At 33.6% G+C, this 23,448-nt stretch overlaps 4 protein-coding genes across 13 annotated transcripts; 3 read left to right on the top strand and 1 right to left on the bottom strand.

Annotated features, from left to right (window-relative positions):
* The first annotated feature begins 863 nt into the window (after positions 1 to 863).
* LOC103496164 (uncharacterized) lies at positions 864 to 8,960 on the top strand. 3 transcript variants are annotated; one of them, XM_008457925.3, is made up of 14 exons: positions 864 to 962; positions 1,059 to 1,125; positions 1,244 to 1,306; positions 1,413 to 1,583; positions 2,064 to 2,195; positions 2,698 to 2,837; positions 3,286 to 3,372; positions 5,067 to 5,192; positions 5,847 to 5,999; positions 6,601 to 6,666; positions 7,416 to 7,517; positions 7,635 to 7,805; positions 7,957 to 8,036; positions 8,551 to 8,960. In XM_008457925.3, exons 2-14 carry the CDS (start codon positions 1,095 to 1,097, stop codon positions 8,603 to 8,605), a joined length of 1,377 nt encoding a protein of 458 aa, XP_008456147.1. In that variant the 5' UTR covers positions 864 to 962; positions 1,059 to 1,094; the 3' UTR covers positions 8,606 to 8,960. The 3 variants fall into 3 exon arrangements, with proteins under 3 accessions (XP_008456147.1, XP_008456139.1, XP_050940758.1); XM_008457917.3 differs by having other exon boundaries at positions 903 to 1,125; XM_051084801.1 differs by lacking the exon at positions 1,244 to 1,306 and having other exon boundaries at positions 906 to 962.
* A 573-nt stretch (positions 8,961 to 9,533) lies between these two features.
* On the top strand, positions 9,534 to 12,159 carry LOC103496149 (PRA1 family protein E). 3 transcript variants are annotated; one of them, XR_539084.3, is made up of 3 exons: positions 9,534 to 10,542; positions 11,327 to 11,542; positions 11,657 to 12,159. XR_539084.3 is itself a non-coding variant. In XM_008457902.3 (2 exons), exon 1 carries the CDS (start codon positions 9,863 to 9,865, stop codon positions 10,502 to 10,504), a length of 642 nt encoding a protein of 213 aa, XP_008456124.1. In that variant the 5' UTR covers positions 9,534 to 9,862; the 3' UTR covers positions 10,505 to 10,542; positions 11,657 to 12,159. The 3 variants fall into 3 exon arrangements, 2 of the variants coding, with proteins under 2 accessions (XP_008456124.1, XP_008456115.1); XM_008457902.3 differs by lacking the exon at positions 11,327 to 11,542; XM_008457893.3 differs by having other exon boundaries at positions 11,327 to 12,159.
* A 1,698-nt stretch (positions 12,160 to 13,857) lies between these two features.
* LOC103496138 (probable prefoldin subunit 4) lies at positions 13,858 to 15,322 on the bottom strand. The gene is made up of 3 exons (XM_008457883.3): positions 15,204 to 15,322; positions 14,977 to 15,087; positions 13,858 to 14,337 (listed from the first exon to the last, which is right to left on the bottom strand). Exons 1-3 carry the CDS (start codon positions 15,210 to 15,212, stop codon positions 14,077 to 14,079), a joined length of 381 nt encoding a protein of 126 aa, XP_008456105.1. The 5' UTR covers positions 15,213 to 15,322; the 3' UTR covers positions 13,858 to 14,076.
* A 2,143-nt stretch (positions 15,323 to 17,465) lies between these two features.
* On the top strand, positions 17,466 to 23,138 carry LOC103496108 (E3 ubiquitin protein ligase DRIP2-like). Of its 6 annotated transcripts, none has more exons than XM_051084800.1 (7): positions 17,466 to 17,917; positions 19,387 to 19,486; positions 20,663 to 21,002; positions 21,126 to 21,628; positions 21,719 to 21,764; positions 22,158 to 22,230; positions 22,748 to 22,824. In XM_051084800.1, the coding sequence occupies exons 1-6, from the start codon at positions 17,803 to 17,805 to the stop codon at positions 22,215 to 22,217; spliced, it is 1,164 nt and encodes a 387-aa protein (XP_050940757.1). In that variant the 5' UTR covers positions 17,466 to 17,802; the 3' UTR covers positions 22,218 to 22,230; positions 22,748 to 22,824. The 6 variants fall into 6 exon arrangements, with proteins under 6 accessions (XP_050940757.1, XP_050940756.1, XP_008456071.1 ...); XM_008457849.3 differs by having other exon boundaries at positions 17,467 to 17,917; positions 21,714 to 21,764; positions 22,748 to 23,138; XM_008457844.3 differs by having other exon boundaries at positions 17,467 to 17,917; positions 21,708 to 21,764; positions 22,748 to 23,138.
* The last annotated feature ends 310 nt before the right edge of the window (positions 23,139 to 23,448 follow it).

Genomic DNA, 23,448 nt, shown 5'->3' with positions numbered 1-23,448 from the left:
CTGATTCATCAACTTATTAAGTTGAGTTTAGTTCAAATTAGTAAAAATTCATAGATGCATTAACTATTATCTTTATGCTTTATACCTAAATTTATCTACAGTCGTACTAACTAAAACTTATTATTAAATTTATTTTCTTGTTCACTATACAATTACATATACCCACGTTGAATTTCATTTTATAACTTTTAAATCATTCTCCAAACACTTTACAATATAATTTTTATCAATGTAAAATGCAACTTTTCGACCTTTGCATTGTGAGTATCAATTCTTATTTCAATAATTAACGACAAAAATTTTACTTAATAATTCTTTTAGATAAATAATCGAATAATCTAAATTAATCCAACTTACGAAATATTTGGATTCATCGTTTAACAAGAATTGTTTTGGTATCAAACAATCGAGTTGAGCAAGAGATTATCTAAATCCCCCGATTAAATTTTGATATGTTTTTAAAGCTAAATTATTACAAATACTCTTAAACTTTTCTTTTCTTTAAAAATAACCTTATACTTTCAACTTTTGCAAATTACCCTTAAACTTTCACAAAAGTTTTGAAACTACATTGAAATATAACTTCTTAGAATTTAAAACAAAAACCCGAGTTTAGAATTATTTGACGAATACATATAACTATTTGGCGATTCAAATTTTAATTTTATTTTTCATTCAAATGCTAGAGTTTCAATCATGAGAGTATTGAGGTTATTTTTCAAAAACAATCTAACCTATTTTTAGTTCTCATCGATTTTTATCGTAATAATTCAATGTTCTACAAAATAATATAGAAAACTTTATGTTAATTCATATTACCTAAATAATGTATTAAACATATGGTTGAGACCATATTAAAAATTGAAGATTCATTAGATATAAGTTTAGAAATGAATTAAAATGTTAATGTAAAAAAGAAAAAGAGAAGAACTCAAGCTTCTACTGTCTTCCTCGTCCTTCCGGTATACTCTTCAAACTCCATTACTGCTCCGTTCTTCTTCTTCTTCTTCTAGGGTTTTAGGAACCACACTCACAAGCCCACTTGCTTCGTCTTTTAGAATTCTAGGAACCACTCTCACAAGCCTTACATCAACATGGCCCCCGATGCTTCAGACGCTCTCGCAGGTTCTTCTTGCTCTCTTTTCTGTACTTCTTTTTTTTTTTTTTTTTGGTAATTTTATCTTATTGCTTACATCTTAACGGTTTATACAATGCTAATATTGTATGATCGAATCCTATCTAGCGAGGGAGATAGTCCAACAATTTCTCAATGCTGCTCGTATAGGGAACATTGATATATTGAAGAGTATGTTTTTTCATTAGCTGAGTTCTTAAAAGTACAAGCTTTAGTTTAGTTATTTATTTATTTGTTGATTTCTTATGTAATGTTTCGTTATGTTATGTTTAATTAGATTTGGCTGCTAGGCTTGATGATGGGAAGGGATTGTCGGGGACTGTGGCCGATATTAAGGATGCCAATAAGCGAGGAGCACTTCATTTTGCAGCAAGGGAGGGAAAAACTGAGGTTTGCAAGTTTTTGATTGAGGAGTTGAAGCTTGATGTTGATACAAGAGATGAAGATGGCAAGTTACTTACAACTTGTTTATTTATTTGGTGGGGGAGTTTTGATTGAAAGATAAGGGAAATTTTGTGTTGGTCGTTAGAGTTGGCAAACTATGAACCCTCTGAAACCCCTTTCTGTCTTTTAAAAAAAAAAAAAAAAAGAACCCTTTTTGTTATTGGCGTAGTTCTCATTAATTAAAGAAAAGCTGTGACTTTTGGATTATGACTTGCTTGTTAGATGCACTTTTTGTGTTGTAGAAATGATTATATTTTGTTAAACAAAGAAAACAAGGTAAATAACCGAACCTCCTAGCTTAGTCTTGAAGAAAAAGTTCCCTGAAAGAGTTTCATTTACAACTGGTGCTAATTTGGACGGTAGGTGTTGATTAGTTTGGAATCCATGCTAGCATTTAGATTTAGGTGGATTGTATTTGTTTTCATTTACAAATTGTGTTTCCCCCCTCAAGGACAATGTTTGACAACACTTGGAGTTTTTACAGGTGAAACCCCACTTATTCATGCTGCTCGACAAGGACACACTGATACTGCAAAGTACCTTGTTGAGAGAGGTGCCAATCCTGCAATAGCAAGTGACTTAGGGGCCACAGCGCTTCATCATTCTGCAGGCATTGGTAAATCTTTTTTTTTTTTTTTTTTGGGGGGGGGGGGGGGGGGTGGAAGAATAGTAAATCATTTTTTTTAATCTTCTTCTTTCCTCTCACGCTCCTGCATGTTGTGGGTGATAGGCTTCTGTTTATGAGCATTTTGATTTGGGTAAGCCGGTAAGGAGTTGTTCATAAATAGAAAAAAGCATTTGAGTAACAGTAGAGTTCTTTTCTGGAACCAAATTTTGTATCACTATGCATCTACTTCATAGGTCTGGCTATTAGAAGGGAAATATTTTCTTATCATTGAACATCTTACATCTAGGGATGTATCAACAAGTAGCTTGGCTGCTTAAATGGTTGTCTATTTGAAGATAGGAAATTCTCCCATTGCTTGGTTACATAGGGGTGAGATTTAAGGTTTTGAGGGAGAATGTTTAATCACGTCATGCCTTGAACAGATTGAAATGGTAAGGACTAATTTTGTAGAACAGCGTGTAGCTTTTATTAATTATAATTTCTAATGCAGGAAATATTGAGCTGCTAAATTTTTTACTCTCAAGAGGTCCTGATGTTAATTCTCAAAGTGATGCGGGCACCCCTTTGATTTGGGCCGCTGGTCATGCCCAACAGGAAGCTGTAAAACTGCTTCTTGAGCACCACGCTAATGTATATAAGCTCACAACTTTACCTCCATTCTAAAATTTCTTGTTCACAAATATATAATTGATTGAAATATCTTGTGTGCTCCAAGGTTGCTTATTTGATTTGAGTTTTTTTAATATGAAAGTTTCTGTTTGAAGAGGTTGCTTATTGGGAATTCTTGTGCTTTATCATTGACATGATATTCATAATGTTGTATGCTTCCCATAAGATTTCTCTACGAATCAATCTCTATTTGTGGGAGGTCATTAATGGTTTAGCTGTAGACAAGAGTATTGGTCCGACATTTGAAAATTTTCAGATATTTTTTAATGGGTCTTTGTCATTGGTTGTGGTTTATCTCAGCTCTAATATATACTAGTTTGGCATATCACTATTTTTTTGTTAACATGTTTTAAATAATTTAAACATCCAATGTGAACTGATGCGACAAATATTCTCCATCTTTTTTCAGCCCAATGCTGAAACTGACGATGATATTACCCCCTTACTGTCGGCAGTGGCTGCTGGTTCTCTGGCTTGCTTGGATTTGTTGATTCAGGTTTGTTTCTATCAACCCTCGTGTGTGTGTGTGTACTTTTATTATTTTTTGTGGTTTTCTTGTAATTCCTTTTGATGTCACATACCAATTATATTTTATCAAATTCTGATAACTTCGAGCTCACATGTGTAAATCAGTAGTGTCTCATTTAAAGAAAGAGATTAGTACAAAAAGTGATGGAAGCACAAGGCATCAGAAACGGTGCTTATCCACTCTAAAGCACACATAAACTATCCATTTTGTATGAATAAGAAAGATAAATAATTAGAAAAATTGTATCTAGTATAATGTACACCACTTAGAGGTGAACTCTGTCATTGCTTCTTTTTCTTGTATCAGAAGCTTTTTCATCCATCAGATTCTGTGCATTCAACATATAAAGCACAAAAAGAAAAGAGAAAAAAAAAAGAAAAAAAAAAAGAAATCCAGTTCGTCTGAGTAAAAAACGATGAATAGTTGGAAATATTTATATCTAATCTATTATATCTCACCTGGAGGCTGAATGAAAGATTTCTCTCACAATCCTCGTCATCCCTTCAAGCTGAGGAATCTTATTTCCTATCCACAGTAAAGAGCTGAAGTTGCTGAACATTAGCTGTCAAGCAGTTGGTCCTCATTATAGTTTTTAGTTAAATTCTAATATGACTAGTTGATCATAGGGATATTAGTAATATGATCAGAGAGTTTCTCCTCCATACGCTTTTTGGTGAAAAGGTCCGGTCTTTATGACTTGCTGGGATGTGCACTATTTTGTGGGATTTTTGGTGTGAGATAAATAATAGTGTGTTTAAAGGTTTGGAAAGGGATCCTTTAGATGATCGGTCTCTCGTTAGATTTCATGTTTCTCTTTGAACTTTGACTTTGAAGAGCCTTTGCAATTACTCTATACATGCTATTTTGTACAATTGGAGCCTTCCTTTAACGGCCCTCCCTTTTGAGGGGTTGTCTTTTTGCATGCTCTTGTATTTTTTTAATACTTTTTTTCAATGGAAGTTGTTTCATTAATTTTTTTTAACACATTGAAATCTAAACATTTTGATTTTACAAAAAAAAAAAAAAAGGGAAATCTAAACATTTGAACACATTCTTCTAAATGGTTACTATAGAAGAGTAGTGGAAGTGTCCATTAGGTCTAAACCATCATGGTTGACCTAGTGATAGAAAAGGAAACGTGGTCCTAATAACTAACTAAGAGGTCATGGGTTCAATCCGTGGTGATCACCTACTAGGAAATAATTTCCTATGAGTTTTCTTGACACCTAAATGTTGTAGAGTCAGGCAGGCTGTCCTATGAGATTAGTCGAGGTGCACGTAAGGTGATTTGGACACTCACAGATATGAAAAAAAGTGTCCATTAGGTCAACTTTTATAAACTTGAGAAACTTGAGACTGGGCCGAAAACTTGGCAAAAGGCAATCTCTAGTGGGACTTGAAAGTTATTAATGAGAAGACATTACATTAGGGATTAGGATGTTAGGGAAAGGAACAAATAAGAAAGTTGATTATCCTTTCTTCCTAATTTCTCTTTCCTTTTGAAAAATCTGAGTGTCTCTTACCAAAAAATTGTACTTTGATTTGGTGTTTTTGTTGGACAGTTCTCTTGCTTTATGCTAATTTTGAATCAGCAAGAATTGCTTTATGTCCATTTCTTATAGAATTTTGACATTTTCGCGTCCTTTGCATTTAATCTACAGGCAGGTGCAAAAGTAAATATTACTGCTGGTGGAGCAACCCCTCTTCATATTGCTGCTGATAGTGGGAACCTTGAAATTATTAATAGTTTGTTACAAGCTGGGGCCGATCCTAATGCCACTGATGAGGTAGTGTGGTGCACAGCCCATGGACAAAGTTTTACAGCTATTCACTAACAATTATTACTTCTTAAAAGAGAATCTGTTCTTACCCTTTCTTTTACTGATTTATGGGATGAGATATCAATGCAGCATCTTTTTCTTTTTTCTCTGTTCTTTCTTAAACATAATGGAAGTTATGAAAAAATTGTAGTAGAAAATGCAATAAAATCTATAAACCTTATCAAAAAGATCTTACAAAACCACAGCCCAACTTTAGGTCATTACGAAGGTATTGGAGACACCAAAAAAATTAAAATAATCAACATATCATATCTTACGCACCCCTACAGGCAATGGAAAGTTAAAAATTTCATTGATATTTGAATTCTCCTCTATAAGAAAATAGAAACGAATGGTTGCTTACTTTCAAGTATTTTATTGATACTTCTTGTAGTGATATGAATATGTGCTAGATTTTTTCAAACTCTAGTGACACTTTAATGGTCTTATTCTGTGTTTTTAACATTTCCATCAGCTGAAAGCTGTGTGTAGTTTTCTGCTGTCATCATTATAATTCTTTTGTTTGCTCTTGAGGGCCTTTTTTTTTGCTATCAAGAAATGGAAAAAGTTGTATAAAAGAAAACATCTTTTAAGCATAAAATTATTATTGTTGTCTTGTAGGATGGATTAAAGCCAATACAGGTTGCAGCAGCTAGAGGTAGTCGGGCAGGTGTTGAGATTCTTCTTCCCTTGACTTCAGCAGTTAAGGAGATTCCCAGTTGGACGACTGATGGAATAATTGAGTATATGCAGAATGAAGCCAACAAAGATCAGGTATGATCTTGTAATTCTATTTTGGCTGTCTAAATAGTAGATAGGTTATTTGCGATAACTTCATTTTTTCATTACCTTTTATAGGCTTTTGAAACTCATCGTCTTCTTTATCAAATTATATACAATTGATGTTAGTCTCTGCTCCCTTGTGGACCTTTAGGTGGCAGCGTCCCTTGGATAGTCTCCTGCTTCTGGAATGAGATTTTTTTCCCTTTATGGAAATAAATCTTTTATCAAAGCGAAGAAATTGTTCAAAATAAAGGGAAGAAGCTTAGTCATATACCTAAGAGGCTAAGATGAGCCAAATGTGAAATGAGGTTACGGAAAATGTATATTTGTTAACTTGTTGTTGCATCACAAATTAGGCTGGCTATTAAAGAAAATTATATGTGAAGATATCTGAACTATGAAATGGAGAGATCAATGAAAATATTGTTGCTGTAGTGGAAATACACTACTCTCACCCTTTATGCTGGAATATAGTAGCAGAAGGATTGTATTTACTACGTTTTATCAAGCACAGGATTTGAATCTGCCTGTATTTTGTTTCTCGTATATGAGATCTGCTTCATTACTTAACTGTAATGGATAAATTTTGTAGGAGGTTTCAAGAAATCCAGAGGTCAATAAACATAAAGACTCCACAGTGCGAGAAGATTTGCCTGAGGTGCATTTATAATAACCCTCTTGTTCAGCTTATTTTTTTGGTTATACATCTGTCTGACATTCTCATATGGATCGTTCTATACTACAATCCAGCATGATCAATAAGTGATGATGATGATAATGAAAATTAAATGGCTAATTAAAATCGTAACTTAAATTTGTTAATTCGTTCTATATATTGGTTGGAAAAATATTTTTTTCCTGATTGTGTGTGTGTGAGAGAGAAACTACTATAATTTCATTGTTGAGGCAAGAATAAACGTCGGTTCAAGTGTTCAACCTTTCACAACTTGGAGGAAATTAAGCATTAAAAGCTATGAAACCTTTCTTAAGATGAATCATTGGGCAGGTTGTGAATTGATTGTACTTTGTAGGTTGCCAACAAATATGTATTATTCAGAATATGGATGTTTCTCCAATCTCTTTTCAATGGAAGGCGTTATTTTATTCAAAATATGCATGCTGCCATAAGTTTTTCAAATTAGGTTTCGACAGGATACTTACTAAATTTTGATGTGGTGGGTTGTATTATATTCAAACTTGGTCATATATGTTTTGATAAATTAGTCCCTGGAAGTATCATGAAATAATATACTTCTTTCCTCTCCCATAACAATCAACTTTTTCTTCAAATGATAACATAACAATGCTTATGAAGCACAAATTAAAATAATGTTTATAAGTGGTAACGCAATTCTCTGTTGTGACTGCTGCTTTTAAGTTTAACACCAGATGGCACTTAAATTCTAGGTGTCACCCGAAGCAAAAAAGAAAGCCGCAGAGGCCAAATCCAGAGGGGATGATGCTTTCAATACAAAGGATTTTCATACAGCGGTTGATGCCTATACACAGGTAGATCTTCACTTTTTTTGGTGGGTTGTTTTTCTGAAGTTATGAGAGGTTTTGCTGAGACTGAATTGCAAAGTATAGCCGATCCTACCAGACTACTAATACAATGTGAATTTGTAGGCCATTGATCTGGATCCAACTGACGGTACGTTACTTTCAAACCGAAGTCTTTGTTGGATACGGTTAGGTCAAGCTGAGCATGCCTTAGCAGATGCAAAGGCATGCAGAGCATTGAAACCAGATTGGCCTAAAGCTTGCTATCGTGAAGGTGCAGCTTTACGTTTATTGCAGGCAAGTCTTTAGTTTCACATTGGATCATCTCACTGGCATTGATTTCATCAACCTTACCATTCAATATTTTCATATTGTTTTTTTGTTTGTTTAAGTTTGAATTAGAAGACTTTTCTTACTATGCCGTTAAACTCATTGATCATAACTGCAGAGGTTCGAAGAAGCAGCAAACTCTTTTTACGAGGGCGTCCAGCTTGACCCTAACAATATGGCACTAGTTAATGCTTTCAGGTTTAATCTCAATCTGTTTCTATCATCCATGTGTTGTTTTAATTTCTATTTGAATGTTTCGTTTTGGATGGCTTATGCTATGCCATTTTGAATTTTCTTTTGGTAATCCTTTATGGTAATTAGTAAAAGAATGGGAATACTCGGAGATTTACGTATTATTATTTTTCTAAATAATAGAAACAATTGCTCTTATCGAGAAGAAACGAGAGAATACAAAGCACGCAAAAAAAACCAACCCCACAAAACCTCCTAGAGAGAGGGTTTCCAACTAAGTAAAATAACGAGGGAATAATTACCAAATGTTTTTGAAACCGAAACCTTACCATGACGGCCAGATCTCACTAGAGTCTCTTAACACCACCAAACACTTGGTTATTTTTCTCCCTCCAAAGGTCCCACAATAAATTGCTCATCCCCACAAAATCAACTTTCTCTCGGTTTACCTTTCATATCAATTTTGAACCAAATTTAATACCATGTTCATAACGCAGCACAATACTTATTTTCTTTGCAGGGAAGCAGTCGAAGCAGGTAGAAAGTTTCATGGCACTGATAAACAAAAATCATAAATCAAGCATCTATGGCTCTTTCTAGAAATGATCAGGTTCCTTTCTTTTCTACTTCTATTTGTCTTCCTTCCCTGTAATTTATATCTTTTTGGGGTGGGTGTTAGATGGCAACAATGGAAGTGTTGATTTTGATAGAGAGAAATTGAGGTGTGGACACTTCAGGATGATCAGTCCCTCTATAGAATATAACTTAAAAGTGAACGTTCTCTTTTTATTATTCAATTTATTTGATACTGTACCTGTTCTACTGTTGAATTAGGGTCATGTATAACAATGCATAATGAAAAGTGGTGGTGTAATCGGAATGAGATTTCATTGATGGATTAATTGTAACGAGCTTCGTTTGCAAGTATAATTGGATTGATTTTTATCATTTTTATCTAAATATTTTGTAAACAAAATCTATCTAAATCTTTACCATTACCAGATCAATCAATAACGACAACTATAATGGTGATATTTCATAAATCTTCAATTATAACACTAATATTATCACTAGTGGTAACAATATTTCTACCGCAATCAGATTGAACACATTTTGTTGGCTAAATGGATTACGGACTTTGATAACAAGTTTTTTTTTCTCTAGCCTCGCTTGCATTGGTTTTTATAAAAAATTTTGGAGTTCCTTTATCGTTTTGTGTGTTTAGCAAAACAATTTAATTTTTTTGACAACAAATTAGAATTTATGTGTAAATATTACAAATTTTAGATTCAAACTTTAGAGGACAATCTATCACAAATCTTTCTTTACGTCTAACCGAATGAAAAAAAGATTTAGAAAAAAACAGCTTTATCCTTTTTGCTAATATGGTAAATTTGACAATCAAACTATTTTTTATTTTATTAAGGTAACAAAATTAAAATTAATCATTTTAATCACTCCTAATAAAATTATAAATTATAAAAAAGAAATACAAAAGTTTCTTTTGAAGTTCAATATAAATATTTATTTTAGTTATTTAGATATAAAACAAAATAAATTAGAAAAGTATAGAAAATTGCAACAGAAAAAACTCTCCATCTTCATCTTCTTCTTTATATCACATTCTCTACAATCAGAAAGAAATGTAAAAAAAAGGTTATTCATAAACAACAAGAACTGGAGATGGGAGCCCATTCCCATCCCCCGTTTCTTCAATGATTTCCCCAAAAATTCAAAACCCATTTCCCCCCTTCATCTAAACAACAAAATTTCCCAAGAAAAGCTCCAAGATCCGTTCAAATTTCACTCCCAAACCCTTAATCGCCCCCCCAATGTCATCGGTAAAATTCTCCTCCGGCTATGGCGCCGTTCCTTCACCGGCCGCCGCCACGATCCCCACCACTTCTTCCGGAGCTCCACCTCCTTTCCCTTCCAGTTCCTCCTTCCTAGAACGCGCTAAAACCACCACACAATCCCTAATCGCTACACTGCGGCCATGGCGAGAGCTCTTCGATTTCTCCGCTTTCTCTCTCCCTTTCAGCTACGACGATGCCATGGCTAGAATCCGTCAGAATGTCAACTACTTTCGTGTTAATTACGCTTTGGTGATGCTGATCATCGTTTTTTTGAGCTTGTTCTGGCACCCGATTTCGATCATCGTCTTCTTGCTGATCTTCGTTGCTTGGTTGTTCTTCTACTTCTTTCGTGATCAGCCTCTTGTTCTCTTCAACCAAACGTTTGATGATAAAGTTGTTTTGGGGGTTTTGAGCATTTTTACCATCATTGCTCTTGTTTCTACTGATGTGGGATCGAACGTTTTAGGAGCTCTAATTACAGGTGTGGCAGTGGTTGGACTGCACGCGGCTTTTCGGATTACGGCGGACCATTTTCTCGATGAGGAAACTGCCGCAGAAGGGGGATTGCTGTCGGTTGTGGGTAATCAGCAACAACAACGAGGTTATACTCGGATTTGATTCTCAATTTCATTCAGAGTCATGGCTATTTTTGATGGGTATGTCTCAATTTCTTGAACTTCAAGAAGGTTGGATTTGATTCCTTATTGCTTACTTGGATTCATCTGGTTCTTGAAGATGCACAATCCAATTCATTTGTTGGGTTTATTTTCATATTGTGCTTTTTGACTTGGGTTCCTGAGTTTGGATGTGGAAGATGCTGGTTTTGAATCATCGATTTTCACTTTTTTTTGGAGATTTAGTTTATCTGGTTTGGTTGGATTTTAGGCTGCTGTGGGCGCCTTGAATTTGGTGTTTGTTTTCTGGATTTTGAAGAGTTCTTTTTCCTTGCTTTTTCTTCTTTTTACATATGTATATGTAAAATATTCAATTGTCAAAAATGGGTTCAGTTTATCATTTAGCTGGAGGAATTGTGATTTATCTTGTTCAATAAATCCTGTGCTTGCATTGTATTGATTATTTCATCTTTTGTATTTGTGTTCATGGTTTCCATGGCTTGATTTGACAATGTTTTGATGTGGGTTTCTGTTTAACTTGATGGTCATTTACCCTTTCCAAACATTAATTCATTCGTGGTTTAGCATGATGTTTAATTTATATAGAAAAGGAAAGAGAAAAGCTTAAGAACTTGAAAACAACTTAATCGGTTTAGGCATACTTTCATCTAAGAGATCAAAAGTTTGAAACCAATATTTGCGTTCAAGAGTTGTTTTATTTATATGATGTTCAAATGGAAAAGAAAAGATGTATGGCACACACCTCGATCTCGACCAAAAAGTCAGGAATTTGAATATTTTCTGATTTTTTTTAATAAAAATTTAGGGGTTGAAGACGTGTTGACAATTGTCTCTCTTAACTGCCAAGAATACCATATTGGTAAGGAGTTTGAATGAATGGGAGGACACCTTCAGAAATCATGGATTCACATCAGCTTCCAAAAATGCTCTTCCTAGGATGAAACCTTCTTAGGGATTGATTTGCGGAGATAATTGACTAAAACCTCAAGCCCAGAAATGATATCTTTCCCACTTTTTAAAAGTAGAATTTTGATCTTTTACTTGCATCATCATCAAACAATTTTACAAAGTTTATTTTTCTCTCTCCTCCTTCCTCCGATCCCTCTCTCTCACACACATTCTTCTTCTTTATCAGGCATTTTCAATCTAATGTGATGTTCCTGACGAGTCTACATGAGTAGTTTCGACCTTCTTCTTCTCCTCTCTCTTTTCAGTTTGTGTGGTAAGCTGAGACCAAAGAGTGAGATCATGTGAGGAAGGGAGCAAGGAGAGTGATCTGTAGGTGAGAGGAAAGAAAGACCAAAGATCGAGAGGCCCAGAAAACCCATTTAGTAATTTCACCTAAAAAAAACCTCAATGGGACAAATTTCGTTTTCCTCCCAGCATTTGGGTCATCCATCCAAGAACCCTGACTTGTGTTGGTTGAGTCTAATGGTTGAATTAGACTATAATATAATGTTTCGTTTGTTGTGCAGTCTAATAAGAACAAGAGATTTAATGCAAAATTAATTGGGATTCCTATCATAATGCAAAATTAATTTGGATTCCAATCAAAGTGTGTTAATACATTGCAAAAGTAGCTGTAGTTTTCTGAGTTAAAGCCATTATTAATCTATTTACGAATATTTTTGTGTTTTATAGTTATTGTTTTGTAATATTATAAATTTTATGACATGTTATTATATATATATATATATATTAATTTAGTTAAAATAATTGAATTTATAACATGAAATATTATATTTTGAGATTTGTTTGTATTTACGTTCGTTCTTAAAGTGTGTTTGGAATATATTTTCGTGGGTCTAGTTCTTTTTAAAAAGAGTTATTTCGAAAAAATTAACATATTTGCGATCACTTAAAATGGCTTCTAAGTGTATCTTAAACCACTTTTTAAATCAAAAGTGTTTAAATAAAAATTAGTGTTTCAAAACCCTATCAAACGATACAGTTGAAAATCTAAGCTTTTCTTGTTAGCATTTTTTAATACCAGTGAACACAGCTACAATTTAGAAACTTAAAAGATAAAGTAAATTTATTGTATGCATATAAATTGAGAGTAGAGAAATTTGAATTACGAACTTTTTGGTCTTCGATGCTAATTTAGTTAAATTTTGATCCGCACTCTGTTCAAAACACACCACTTTTGAAAACGAGTTGGAAAAACTGACAAAATGACTTGGCACCAATAAGTGTATGAATTATTGCTAATCTCTGCTGGACCCAAACAAACAAATACTAAAAGAAAGCATTATTATTATTATTATTATTTATTGATTATTATAACTAATAGATGAGGTGGGTAAGGTTAACCCCCATTCCCATTGTGTGTGTAATGTCCTCACGTTCTGTTAGTTGCTGTGTTAAATATTCAATTTTAAACAGATACAAATGACATTGTCAGCAGGGAACTAATGATTTTATTATCACTATCTCACCGATTTCGATTTTAAAAAACTCAACTTCGTTAGTAACACTTTGGAGTTTATACATTTATCATGAAATTCTACCATACGAACACAAAATTTTCAAATCTAAACTTATTAGTTTCATTGAACGAGCCAAATGCATCTAAATGTTAAAGTAATATTACACTTTTTTCTAAGGTAAGAAAATCGTTTTCTAATATTTATGAAGAAAAAAAGTTCACATCTAGCAGAGGGAATAAATTCAGGTGGCACGTGGGGATGAAGTGGGAATGTTGGAATACCTTGTGTTTTCCTCTTTTTACTCCTTGAACTATCTTAAGGGTGACACTAGATCTTGATTCATACAACAGAAGGATGTGAGTTGGTTTGATACAGTTAAGTTTTTCAAAAAGGTTCCAGTCTGAAGGTATATGTCTAAATGGCCAAAACACACTAGCTATTGAGATTAACATATTAAAATTCAAAAGCAAAACTAAAACTAAGATGGGTGGCAAAATTGACACCAATACTTTTTAGAGAATAACTCAAGTAAATGAATTGAAGACAATGTCATTTAGAGAACGATTGAAATGGCCATGTGTTTAGGCAAATAAAAGAGGTAAAATTGAAAACAAAGCTATCAATTGGTCAATAGGGATTTTGGGTGTGCATAGGTATGAACATCAATAAGTTGGAGTCAGTTTTTCAATCAAACCACCATCAAACTGATTTGGTCGGTTTTGCGAAAGTTCAAATTGATTCCAACCATCGAAGAGTAAAAGTTGGTTTTGGTCGATCAGTCGGTTTAACTCTTTAAAAACATTTTTGCTATTTACCAATTTAGAATTTTCCCAAAACCAACAACGACCAGCCAAACAGATAAAGCATAAAGGGAACCAATAAGCAACCAAATTAGTGAATCCATCAATTTAAACAAGACTAGTCAAGGAACACTAGATATTCATGTATATTAGAGACAAAAACAGTACCATAAACATCTATTGATCTTGAATAAACTATCAAGTCACTTTCTCAACTCAAATTCCAGAGCATTCCAAGACTACATGGACCACATGAGAGAAATACAACATCAAGATCCTAAGAACATAGAATCAAAACAGCTTCAGAAAAATCTCATCTGTATTAATCAATCGTCTTCTAGATTAATGGAATCTTTGAACTTCCCGTACAGAATTTTCTTCAACTCAGCCATCTGGGCCACTATAGAATCCTTTTCTTCCTCAAGTTTCTTCAAGTGCTCAACATTTTCCTCTTTCATTTGTTCCAACCTGCCTTCAACTTCTTCCTTCGGTATATGGGCAAAAACTTCCCCAATTTGGAAACGAATCACATCGTCATCACTGAGAATCAACTCATTACTTGCATCCTCTAGATTATCATTTGTTTCCTATAAAAAGTAACCATCAAAGGTGAGTTCAATATGACTTTTATAACAACCAGAAGTGTGTTTAGCCAATTTTCATGGTATTCAAAAGTGATTTTGAAAGTTCCCTTTGGAAGGCACTTTGAGACGATAATGCAGAAAGAAATTTCCCTTAAAAGCATTACCCTCAAAAGTCATCCCAAATTCACTAACTCTAATAAACATTTGGTTGCAGGCACATTCTAGAAGACAGAAGGTTCAAATATCGATGAATCGCTTCACTGACTAAAGTCTCCCAAGTCCCAAATACCACTAAAAAGTAGAGCTGAAAAAGAAAATACATTGTGCTGAAGAACAAAACAAGAATTTAATTCAAATTAATCAATATTTTGGGGAAATTATATGGATAAAGAGACTACATGTTTAGATCCACTTGCCTCTAAAAGTAGAAAAATTAAACCCAAAAAGAAAATGGTATCAAGAAACAACCAAAATGAAAACTTTAGCAAGATTTCAAGCATTCAGGAAGAGAATCTCTAATCCAATATCACATTGATACTCAAAATCCATCAGAGATTCAGCAGACGCGTCAAAATTTTGAAGTAAAAAAGAAAAAAGAAAACCAAATCATGAAATACCCAATTCCTCGGATGCAACCAATACCTTGGCAGTTCTAATCTCATCTTCAAGCTCGTGGAACCGATTGTTCAACCGACTAAATTTGTTAATGTTTTGTTGGTCCTCCCACGTGACCTCCGACTCAGATCCTCCGCCCTGTGCAGATTCGGTACCAAGAAAACCATTGTAAAAAAAGGGAAAAATAAAGAGAGATTTGTACAACACGAAATGAAAAATTTTGGGGGTGGGAATTTGATTAGGGTTTGGTTTACCTGCTGCATGTTCGAACAATCAAATCCCTCGTAGTAAAGAATGAGAGAGAAGTGGAAGGTAAAGTCACCATGAAACTCTGATTTAAATTACGAAAATGACCCTACTATGTTAAGGAAATATAACATTGGAAAAATGACCCAAATCATTCCTAAAATGTGAAATTTGTTATGCCTGTCGATAGCATGACAGTGTCTCAATTGTAATATTAAACTCATTTTGTTTCAACCATTTTTAATTAGACTCTTCTTCTTTTTTATTGGGTTTCACTTCTGGTTCGTTAAAATTAATATTCTAAACTTTAATTTCGTTATTTAGTATTTGTATTTTGTGGATCCTTGTAACCAATCTCTATATTAATATTGATAGCGATATATTTATAGAATGAAAAGAATTTGGTATTGATATTAACGCTAATCTCTTGATCTTTCACTTTGCATTGTTCCTCAATAATGATATCAAGTTTGTTAGTTTATTATCTTTAATTTTTTCAAAATGAGTAGGTTCAACTGATATAATGTTTGTACTTTTAATTTTAAAGTTAAAGATTTGATTTCTCTCCTGATTATCGTAGAAAAAGGGATACTGTTTTTTAATCTGCTTAATTATAATTTTTTGAATTTTGTTGCCCACCACTTCCATTATATATGTACCACACGTACAAACAAAACTAAATGTAAAATTTTAATTTTTTAATTTGCAGTTTCAATTTAATTTCTCTGTAGTTTCTTTCATTATAGAAACTGATAAACTTTTACTATTGTCTATCAATGTTATTGATAGAAGAATACCAGTGTCTATCAATATCTATTATTGATAAAATCTAAAAATTGGTTGTATTTTGCAAATATTTTATCAAACAACTTCTAGAAAACAATTATATTTTCTTAGAAAATCATTTTAAATGAAAAACTTCTAAAAATACTTACAAATATAGTAAAATATTACAGTTTATCGGCGATAAATTACAATAGATCAATTGTAGATAAACGAATTTGGTTATTTTGCTATCTTTAAAATAACCCGAACTCTTTTTCTAAATAGACGCCATATCAATTTTCAAATACTAATCAACATAAAAACTAACATAGTCACTAAGATGAACCAAAAGCAAATGAGAAACAACAATTGAATTTGAATCTCGAAGAACCCTAATGCTACTCAACCCAAATTTAAAGGTAAAAAGACAATGTAACTAATTCTCTTATATAATAAATAGCTCGACAATCGAAAACTAATGTAAATACAACCCAAAAAGTAAAATGCAAAATACCTAATACAATGTTCAAAATAACCCCACAGACATATGCACACCTTTTTAGCTCATTTTAGTTTTAAAAAAAAAAACATTACAAGTGAAGATCTTTTATCATAATTAAACAATTATGGCTAAGTATTGACTACAAGATCTTGGTGTGGTAGATATGGTTGGGAATTCAAATCTACCAACCTAACTAAAATTTAAACACAAATATATATTTATATTTATTTTCTTTACCATTTAAAATATAAAAACATAATACCATAAATGCAACCAAAGCTAAATATTTTCCACTAAAAAAAAAGGAGAAAAAGAAAAAGAAAAAACCAAATCTAAGCTCCAAACAAAACAATCCCAAATTGACATCTCCGTACATATCAAAAACATCCGACAGTATTATCAATTTAATGACTCAAAATACTAAATCTACCAATCTTTTTAATTGAGCCCCTAATCTAAGTGTGCTATTTCTTTTACTATTGCATGCTTTTAAAACATTACACTATCAAATTTTACAACAAAGAATCCATGTGTATAAGATTTGAAGGAGAACTTTGTAAGGTGGAGATAAAAGAAAAACCACTTAAAATATTTAAATGAAGAACTTGAAAATATATACTTTCTTTGTTGTGGCTTTCAGATATTGAAAGTATCAGTTGATGGAGGATGTTAAGGTGTCGTTGAAGGGATGCAGGGAAATGAGTGGGTCTGCTTATGATATTTATCTGTTTATTAAAAAGAAAACATGAAGTACCAAAAGGAATAAAAAGAGAAAATTTTGAAAATGGTGAATCATAGGGTTATTTTGGATAACGTGGGCAGAGGATTGACGGCGCAATTTATCCGGTTTTCCTACCAAATTACCAAACTCGAACCCTCAACTCACTCTCCAACTCGATCTCCAACTCACTTTTTTCCTCAAAACAATGCACAAATCTGCCAAATAGTGCTCGCACCCGCTCCCCTTTGTTTCGTATATATATAATTTATCATATTATATAATATACATATATATTTCTTAAAGACCATGCTATTTCATCGAAACCTCAAACCTTCCCCTTCTCCTATACCTTTCTTGTCCGAAATCAAAGCAAGAAGAGCCCAACCCCACGTAATTTTTTCTCATTCAGATCAATACCCATCTCTGAATTTCCCCAAAATTCCCTTTTGCTTCACATTCAACCTCAGATCCATACTTCTCAGTCGTTTTACTCAATCAAACCTCTTCTCTTCACAATCTGGCCTTGATTCTGTGTTGATTTGTGTTAATCTGTGTTTGCTTCAATGTGGTTTACACAAAGGGTTTAAAGAGGAAGAGGGAAAAACGAAGGAGGTTGGTTATGGCGGGTCAAGTGGTGAGAGTGAAGAGGGAAATTCTTGAAGCATGCATGACGTGCCCTCTTTGCAACAAGCTCTTGAAGGAAGCTACTACCATATCTCTTTGTCTTCACACGTGTAACTTCCTGTCTTCTCTTCTTTTTCCCCTTTAATGTCTCTTTTATTTGATCTTTACCTTCCATTTGTGTCTCTCTCTCTCTGTTTCTCTTTGTTCTGCATGTTTTTCCCCTTCTCGCGTTTCTCTTTTTTACTTATTTTGTGATCTGGGTTGCTCCCAATTTTGCTTCTTCTGATGGGTTTTTGGAGCTTTTACATTTTGATTCACGAGAACTAATGTGGTATAAAAAGTGTGTTTTTTTTTTGTTTCTTTAGATTGAACTATTCCTATACTCTTACGTAAAATCTTTCACCTTATGCGTTTGATTCCTCTTTTCGGATCAATATATGTGTTTGCTGTTCTATCTTCTCCTCCTCAATTTTTTGATTTCTCATGGCTTCCTTAAACAGTTCACTTCAGCTGGGTTCAGTTGAATTTGGTTGTTGTTTCTTCTGTTCTTCAACAAGTTTGTTCATCATTTGGTTAGATTAAAAAGATTTGAAATTTTAACTGAAATTATATCTTTACTTACTTGATTTCAGTTGCTCTACATTACCTAAGTAACTAAATACTGAAATTTTTAGAAGACGCTGTGCTCCTTAATAAGCTAATATTGTGATTCTTACTCAGGATGTTTTGAGGATATCTGAGGCTTTGTCTTACTTAGATGCCTAATCGTTTACACGTGAAATAAAATTTGCGAATATGTTTTGGTAATGGGGCGGGTAGCTATCTTCACATATTATTACGATCGAGTTGTATTGTATTTGAAGTCCTAGAGATATCAAGCCTGATTTTCTACTAATATAAACTTCTCAGAACAATGGATTTATGCATGCAACGACTTCTTCTGTTGATGTTTTCATTAATATTTCTGGTCTTTGCGTTTTCTTATCTGAACATCAAGCAATTGATAACTCTATATGGATATCGAATGTGTTGGAATTCTCGAAATCGGTCTGATACCCGTTTGACATTGCTATAATATTGTTCTCTCTGTCTACTGAATCCTACTTCTACAAATGGGATGATAAGACTTCCCTGCATTTTCTTTTTTCTAACTATTTACTTTTGAAATGTATAGGTCCCCTTTGATGATAGTTTAGCTTTAGTTTTATTGTTTTTTAAATCTATGCGTATGAAAAATAGTTGTACCTATGTTTTTTTGTTCGGTTTTCACTCTTTGTTAATTTTAACCAAAAAAAATTATTTAAAAAAGGTTTTTGTTTTATAGATTTATTAGAATAAAAATAAATTTGTTGACATATTAACTTAATTTATCTATAAAAAAAAATCATCAAATGTGTCCTTAAAGATCTTGTTTGGCAGCTATAATAACTGTATTTATACTGTGTTTGTTTATATTTATATTTGTTTGTGACTTTTGTGAATATGTCTAAATAACATTCCATTTCTTACTCAAACTCATGTATTGGTGGATTTTCAAATTCTAGCTTTCTAATACATATAAATTTTGGTTGCACAACAGTTTGCAGGAAATGCATATACGACAAACTTTCAGATGATGAGGTTGATTGTTGTCCTGTATGCGACATTGATCTGGGTTGTCTTCCTGTTGAAAAATTGAGGTCTGTTATTTTAATTCTGTAGTTTCCCTCCTTTTTATTTGATATCCATTGAACATATAGCTGTTAGGTGAAGTAAATTGTTGGGAAGAAAGAGCTGTCTTAAGATCCTAAAGAAATTATCAAGGTTTATGCTTCCATGCTCTTCTATGCTATAAAAGAGTTTTGATGATACTATTGGCAGTGGCAGTGTAGTGTTGCTTGGGATATGAGGACAATTTAATGGTTGACTCTAAAGGAAGAAAAATTGTGAAAGGGGTAAAAAAAACAGAAGTGGAACACAGACGACGAAAGGGAAACTAGTTATGGAAGAGTTGGTCTGGCTCACTTCATTTGTCCTCGAGGGGGTTTCATCCCGTTTGTCTAATGATCACATTTCAATCACTAGATTAAATGAAGGAGTGAAGTATGACCTAGATTATTAACAGAAACAGAACAGAATTACATGGTTTAAAACTGCGCCTGGGATCTTCCAATCAAAGTTGTCTAAAATTTAGTTTGCTAAAGTAGCCACCAAACCATGAAGATGTCCCTAGGTTTATTACACACTACCTCTTTGTTTTCAGGCATAACTGAGGATTTCAATGAAAATGTCAACTTTTCTGCAGAGATATTTAGTGGAAAGATTCTGGAAATGCATACTTTGTGCTGAATGTGTGGAGGAGCTGTGCTTTGCCCAAGCGATGCTGATCTGAAAAATCATTCATTGTTTTCTTCTTTCTTAGAACTTCTCATACAACCATCGCAAGAAAGGAAGACAAGATGCTGTTAATACAATGGCTTTCAAGATGTAAAATAACTCATTTAAGATCCACAATTTATTGAAAGGACTTCAGTTTGTTGTTTCCTTGGATTTGATTTCTTATTGCTAAACTCTAGAACCTTTCTCTTGCCTGTAAATCCATATGGATTAACGGGTTTCAAAAAGGACTCTAATTTGGTGTTTTCTTGGATGGGATTTTGTAATGCTATAATTTAGACACTTTCTTTTGGCCGCTCAGTCATTTAGTTTTATAAGCATCTTGAATATGCCGACTGAAAATAGTACCTTTTTCTTCTTTCTAAATATGCTTGAAAATAGATTTTCAAGATTTGTATTATTGAATATCGATCCATACGGTGCTGGAACAATTCCATGAAATCAGCAGCCAAATTTAGATTTTTATTTATCTTTTGCAGGCCAGACCACAATTTACAAGATATAAGGGCCAAAATATTCCCGCTCAAACGGAGAAAGATTTGTGCACCTGAAATTTCACCCTTGGCTTCATTGCCTGTAAAAAGGAAGGAGAGATCGCTATCTTCATTGGTCGTAAACACTCCCAAAGTGTCAATGCAGAGTGGTGGTTTGACTGGAAGAAGATCCAAGAATGTTGGAAGAACGGCTGCTGCTTTACGAGGATGTAATTTTGGCACCGAGGAACCGCTAAAGAAAGAAGAAGATTCTGGAAAAGATCATACAACTAGTTCCAGCTCTTCTGAATATTTGAAAAGTGTTCGCTTTCGGCAGAGAAGGCAGGTAAGGGGATTTACTTAATGTGCAGTTTATGTTGTAGAAACATTGTTAGAATATAGGAAAAGTTCTCAAAATTGTAGCATTCTGAAAACATTCAACAGTGATAGATGTACGAATTTGTTGCAGGACTCATCTATGGCTGAGCCTTCTAACAGTCTAAGACACGAGCATCTCAAGAATAATGTAGAAGCAGTAGAAGGAAAAGCTGATCTCTGGACACCATTGAATTGTTTGGTTGAAGCTGCTAACCGAACGAAGTCTACCAAGCTAAATTTCCAAGGGTCATCAACAGCCAAACTAGAACCATCTAATGTTGCTGATTGCGATGTTGATGCACAAGAAAGTAAGGAGAAAGCACTGTCACTTGGAGCTCCAAATTATGGATTATATATGCCAAAAGCAAGAAATAAGGAGCACGGAAGCAACCCAAAGGCAAAAGATAACCATAATAATGGGACCACGTCACTCCCAGAAACCATGAAACGCAAAAGGTTGAGGGCAACTGCTCGCAACAAAGCAGCTGCATCTGGTGAGCTTGGTTCTCCAGCACAACTCGTGCTTGATGCGTCAGCTGCTAAATGTAGAAGAAATAGTCCAATCTGGTTCACATTAATAGCTTCGGAGGACAGGTAATTTACTCCACCTTTCGTATATTTTTAAAGTGGAATCTGTTTTTAAGTTTGTTACCAACTGATTTGTTATTAAAAGTTTTAGGAAAGGTGGTTTTCCGTTGCCTCAAATATCAACTCCGTACTTGAGAATAAAGTAAGTTCCTCTCATCTTATTATTTCATTTAGTTTTTTGAAATACATTAAAAAGATAGCAAATAGACTTGTGATATCTTTACATACTTTTCAATGATGTGGCAAAACATTAATGTTACAACTCTCTAGGAGGAAAATGATCTTTGATCCCCTACTTTTAATTTTTGTGCTGATTAAGTTTTTAAATCATGGTTTGAAAGCGTGATGGTCTTTTTTTTGTTTTTAATTTCAAATTTATAATTATAGTATAGTTCAGTTGAAATTTGTATTGTCAAACCAAACAGTTTCCATGTAATTCCTTTGGGACAATGTTAAGATATTTGAAGTAACTGATGCTCACTTGCTGAGTACTATGATGTTCTGATTTTTGGTTTATTCATTTATTACATTACAGGGATGGGAAAATGCCTGTTTCTTCCATCCAAAAGTATCTTGTAAAGAAACTAGATCTTAAGAGTGAAGCTGAGGTGAGTTCTTCAACCTTCCAAAGAAATAAACATCTCATGACTAAAAATGCTTATTATTAGTATTCATCTCACGTTAGTGATATTTATTGGTGTACATATATTTTTCTAATTAATGATATTCTCACAACGAAATAGAAACATCAACTATGTATTCTTTGATTCTCATTGTTCAACCTGCAATATAAGAAAAAATTGACATTTTCTTCCATGGATACAATTTATTTTATTGGTTGAACAAAAGAGTATGGTACCTTTTGTCATTTAGAATATGTTGGATTTATCTAAAAAAGCCTCATAGATTTTCTCAAACTATGATTAACAAATTCTTTCAGCATGAATTTGTGAAATTACTGTTTAAATCCTTGAGAAACGTGTTGACATCTACTTAATCATAACATACATAAATGAGATTTTTCATTTGTCTCTGAAATGTAGACAAAAATAGCTTCTGGTTGATCTCAAAGCACCACAATGCTTTGCCAATATGTATATGTATCTAAATCATGTTACGTCACAGGTGGAAATCTTGTGTCGGGGCCAGCCAGTGCTGCCAACACAGCAGCTACAGAACTTAGTCGACTTGTGGTTTCGGACGGCATCAACAGCAAAGAAAGTACCAGCATCTGTTGGCTCATCTGCAAAGGACTTCGTTATGGTTCTATCATACTGTCGAAAAGTCCAAACCCCTTGACAAATTTCTAAACCCAATCCTGTTTTTGCTTCTGTACGTCGTTTACATCTTCTTGTTATTTTAATGAGCGTCAGAATCCGGACCCGAAGTCTTCGGGTTCGTCATATTTGTGCGAACATGCCAGATGATTATTATAAACCTGAATTCTTTGATTGTTTTATTTCATTGGTATACCCACATATAATGAACAATTGGTCCAATTCTGCCTCTTATTCCATTTTTGGCTCCTTTTACTTGTTCCTCACTCTTTTTACTAGATTTGTCTGCAAAGACTGCTACTGTCTTGAGAATTGAGCTACGTTAGTCTATAAAATGTTGATATTTGTATGGAAAGGAAAAGATGAGATGCTGGGTGACATATAGTATATTACGTCCCTCGAGATTGAATTCTCCCCAAGTAATAAGAAGAAAAAGAAAGGATAAAAAAATAGTCCCACCTAATTTATTTTTAGCTTTCTCCCCTGTCCTCAGACTTTCTCCTCTCCCACTCAAGAAAACTTTCTTTTTCGTAATCCCTCTCACTCGCA

Source organism: Cucumis melo, chromosome 5 (genome assembly GCF_025177605.1).
Source record: "Cucumis melo cultivar AY chromosome 5, USDA_Cmelo_AY_1.0, whole genome shotgun sequence".
NCBI lineage: Eukaryota > Viridiplantae > Streptophyta > Magnoliopsida > Cucurbitales > Cucurbitaceae > Cucumis > Cucumis melo.
This window is presented reverse-complemented; position numbering and strand designations above follow the sequence as displayed.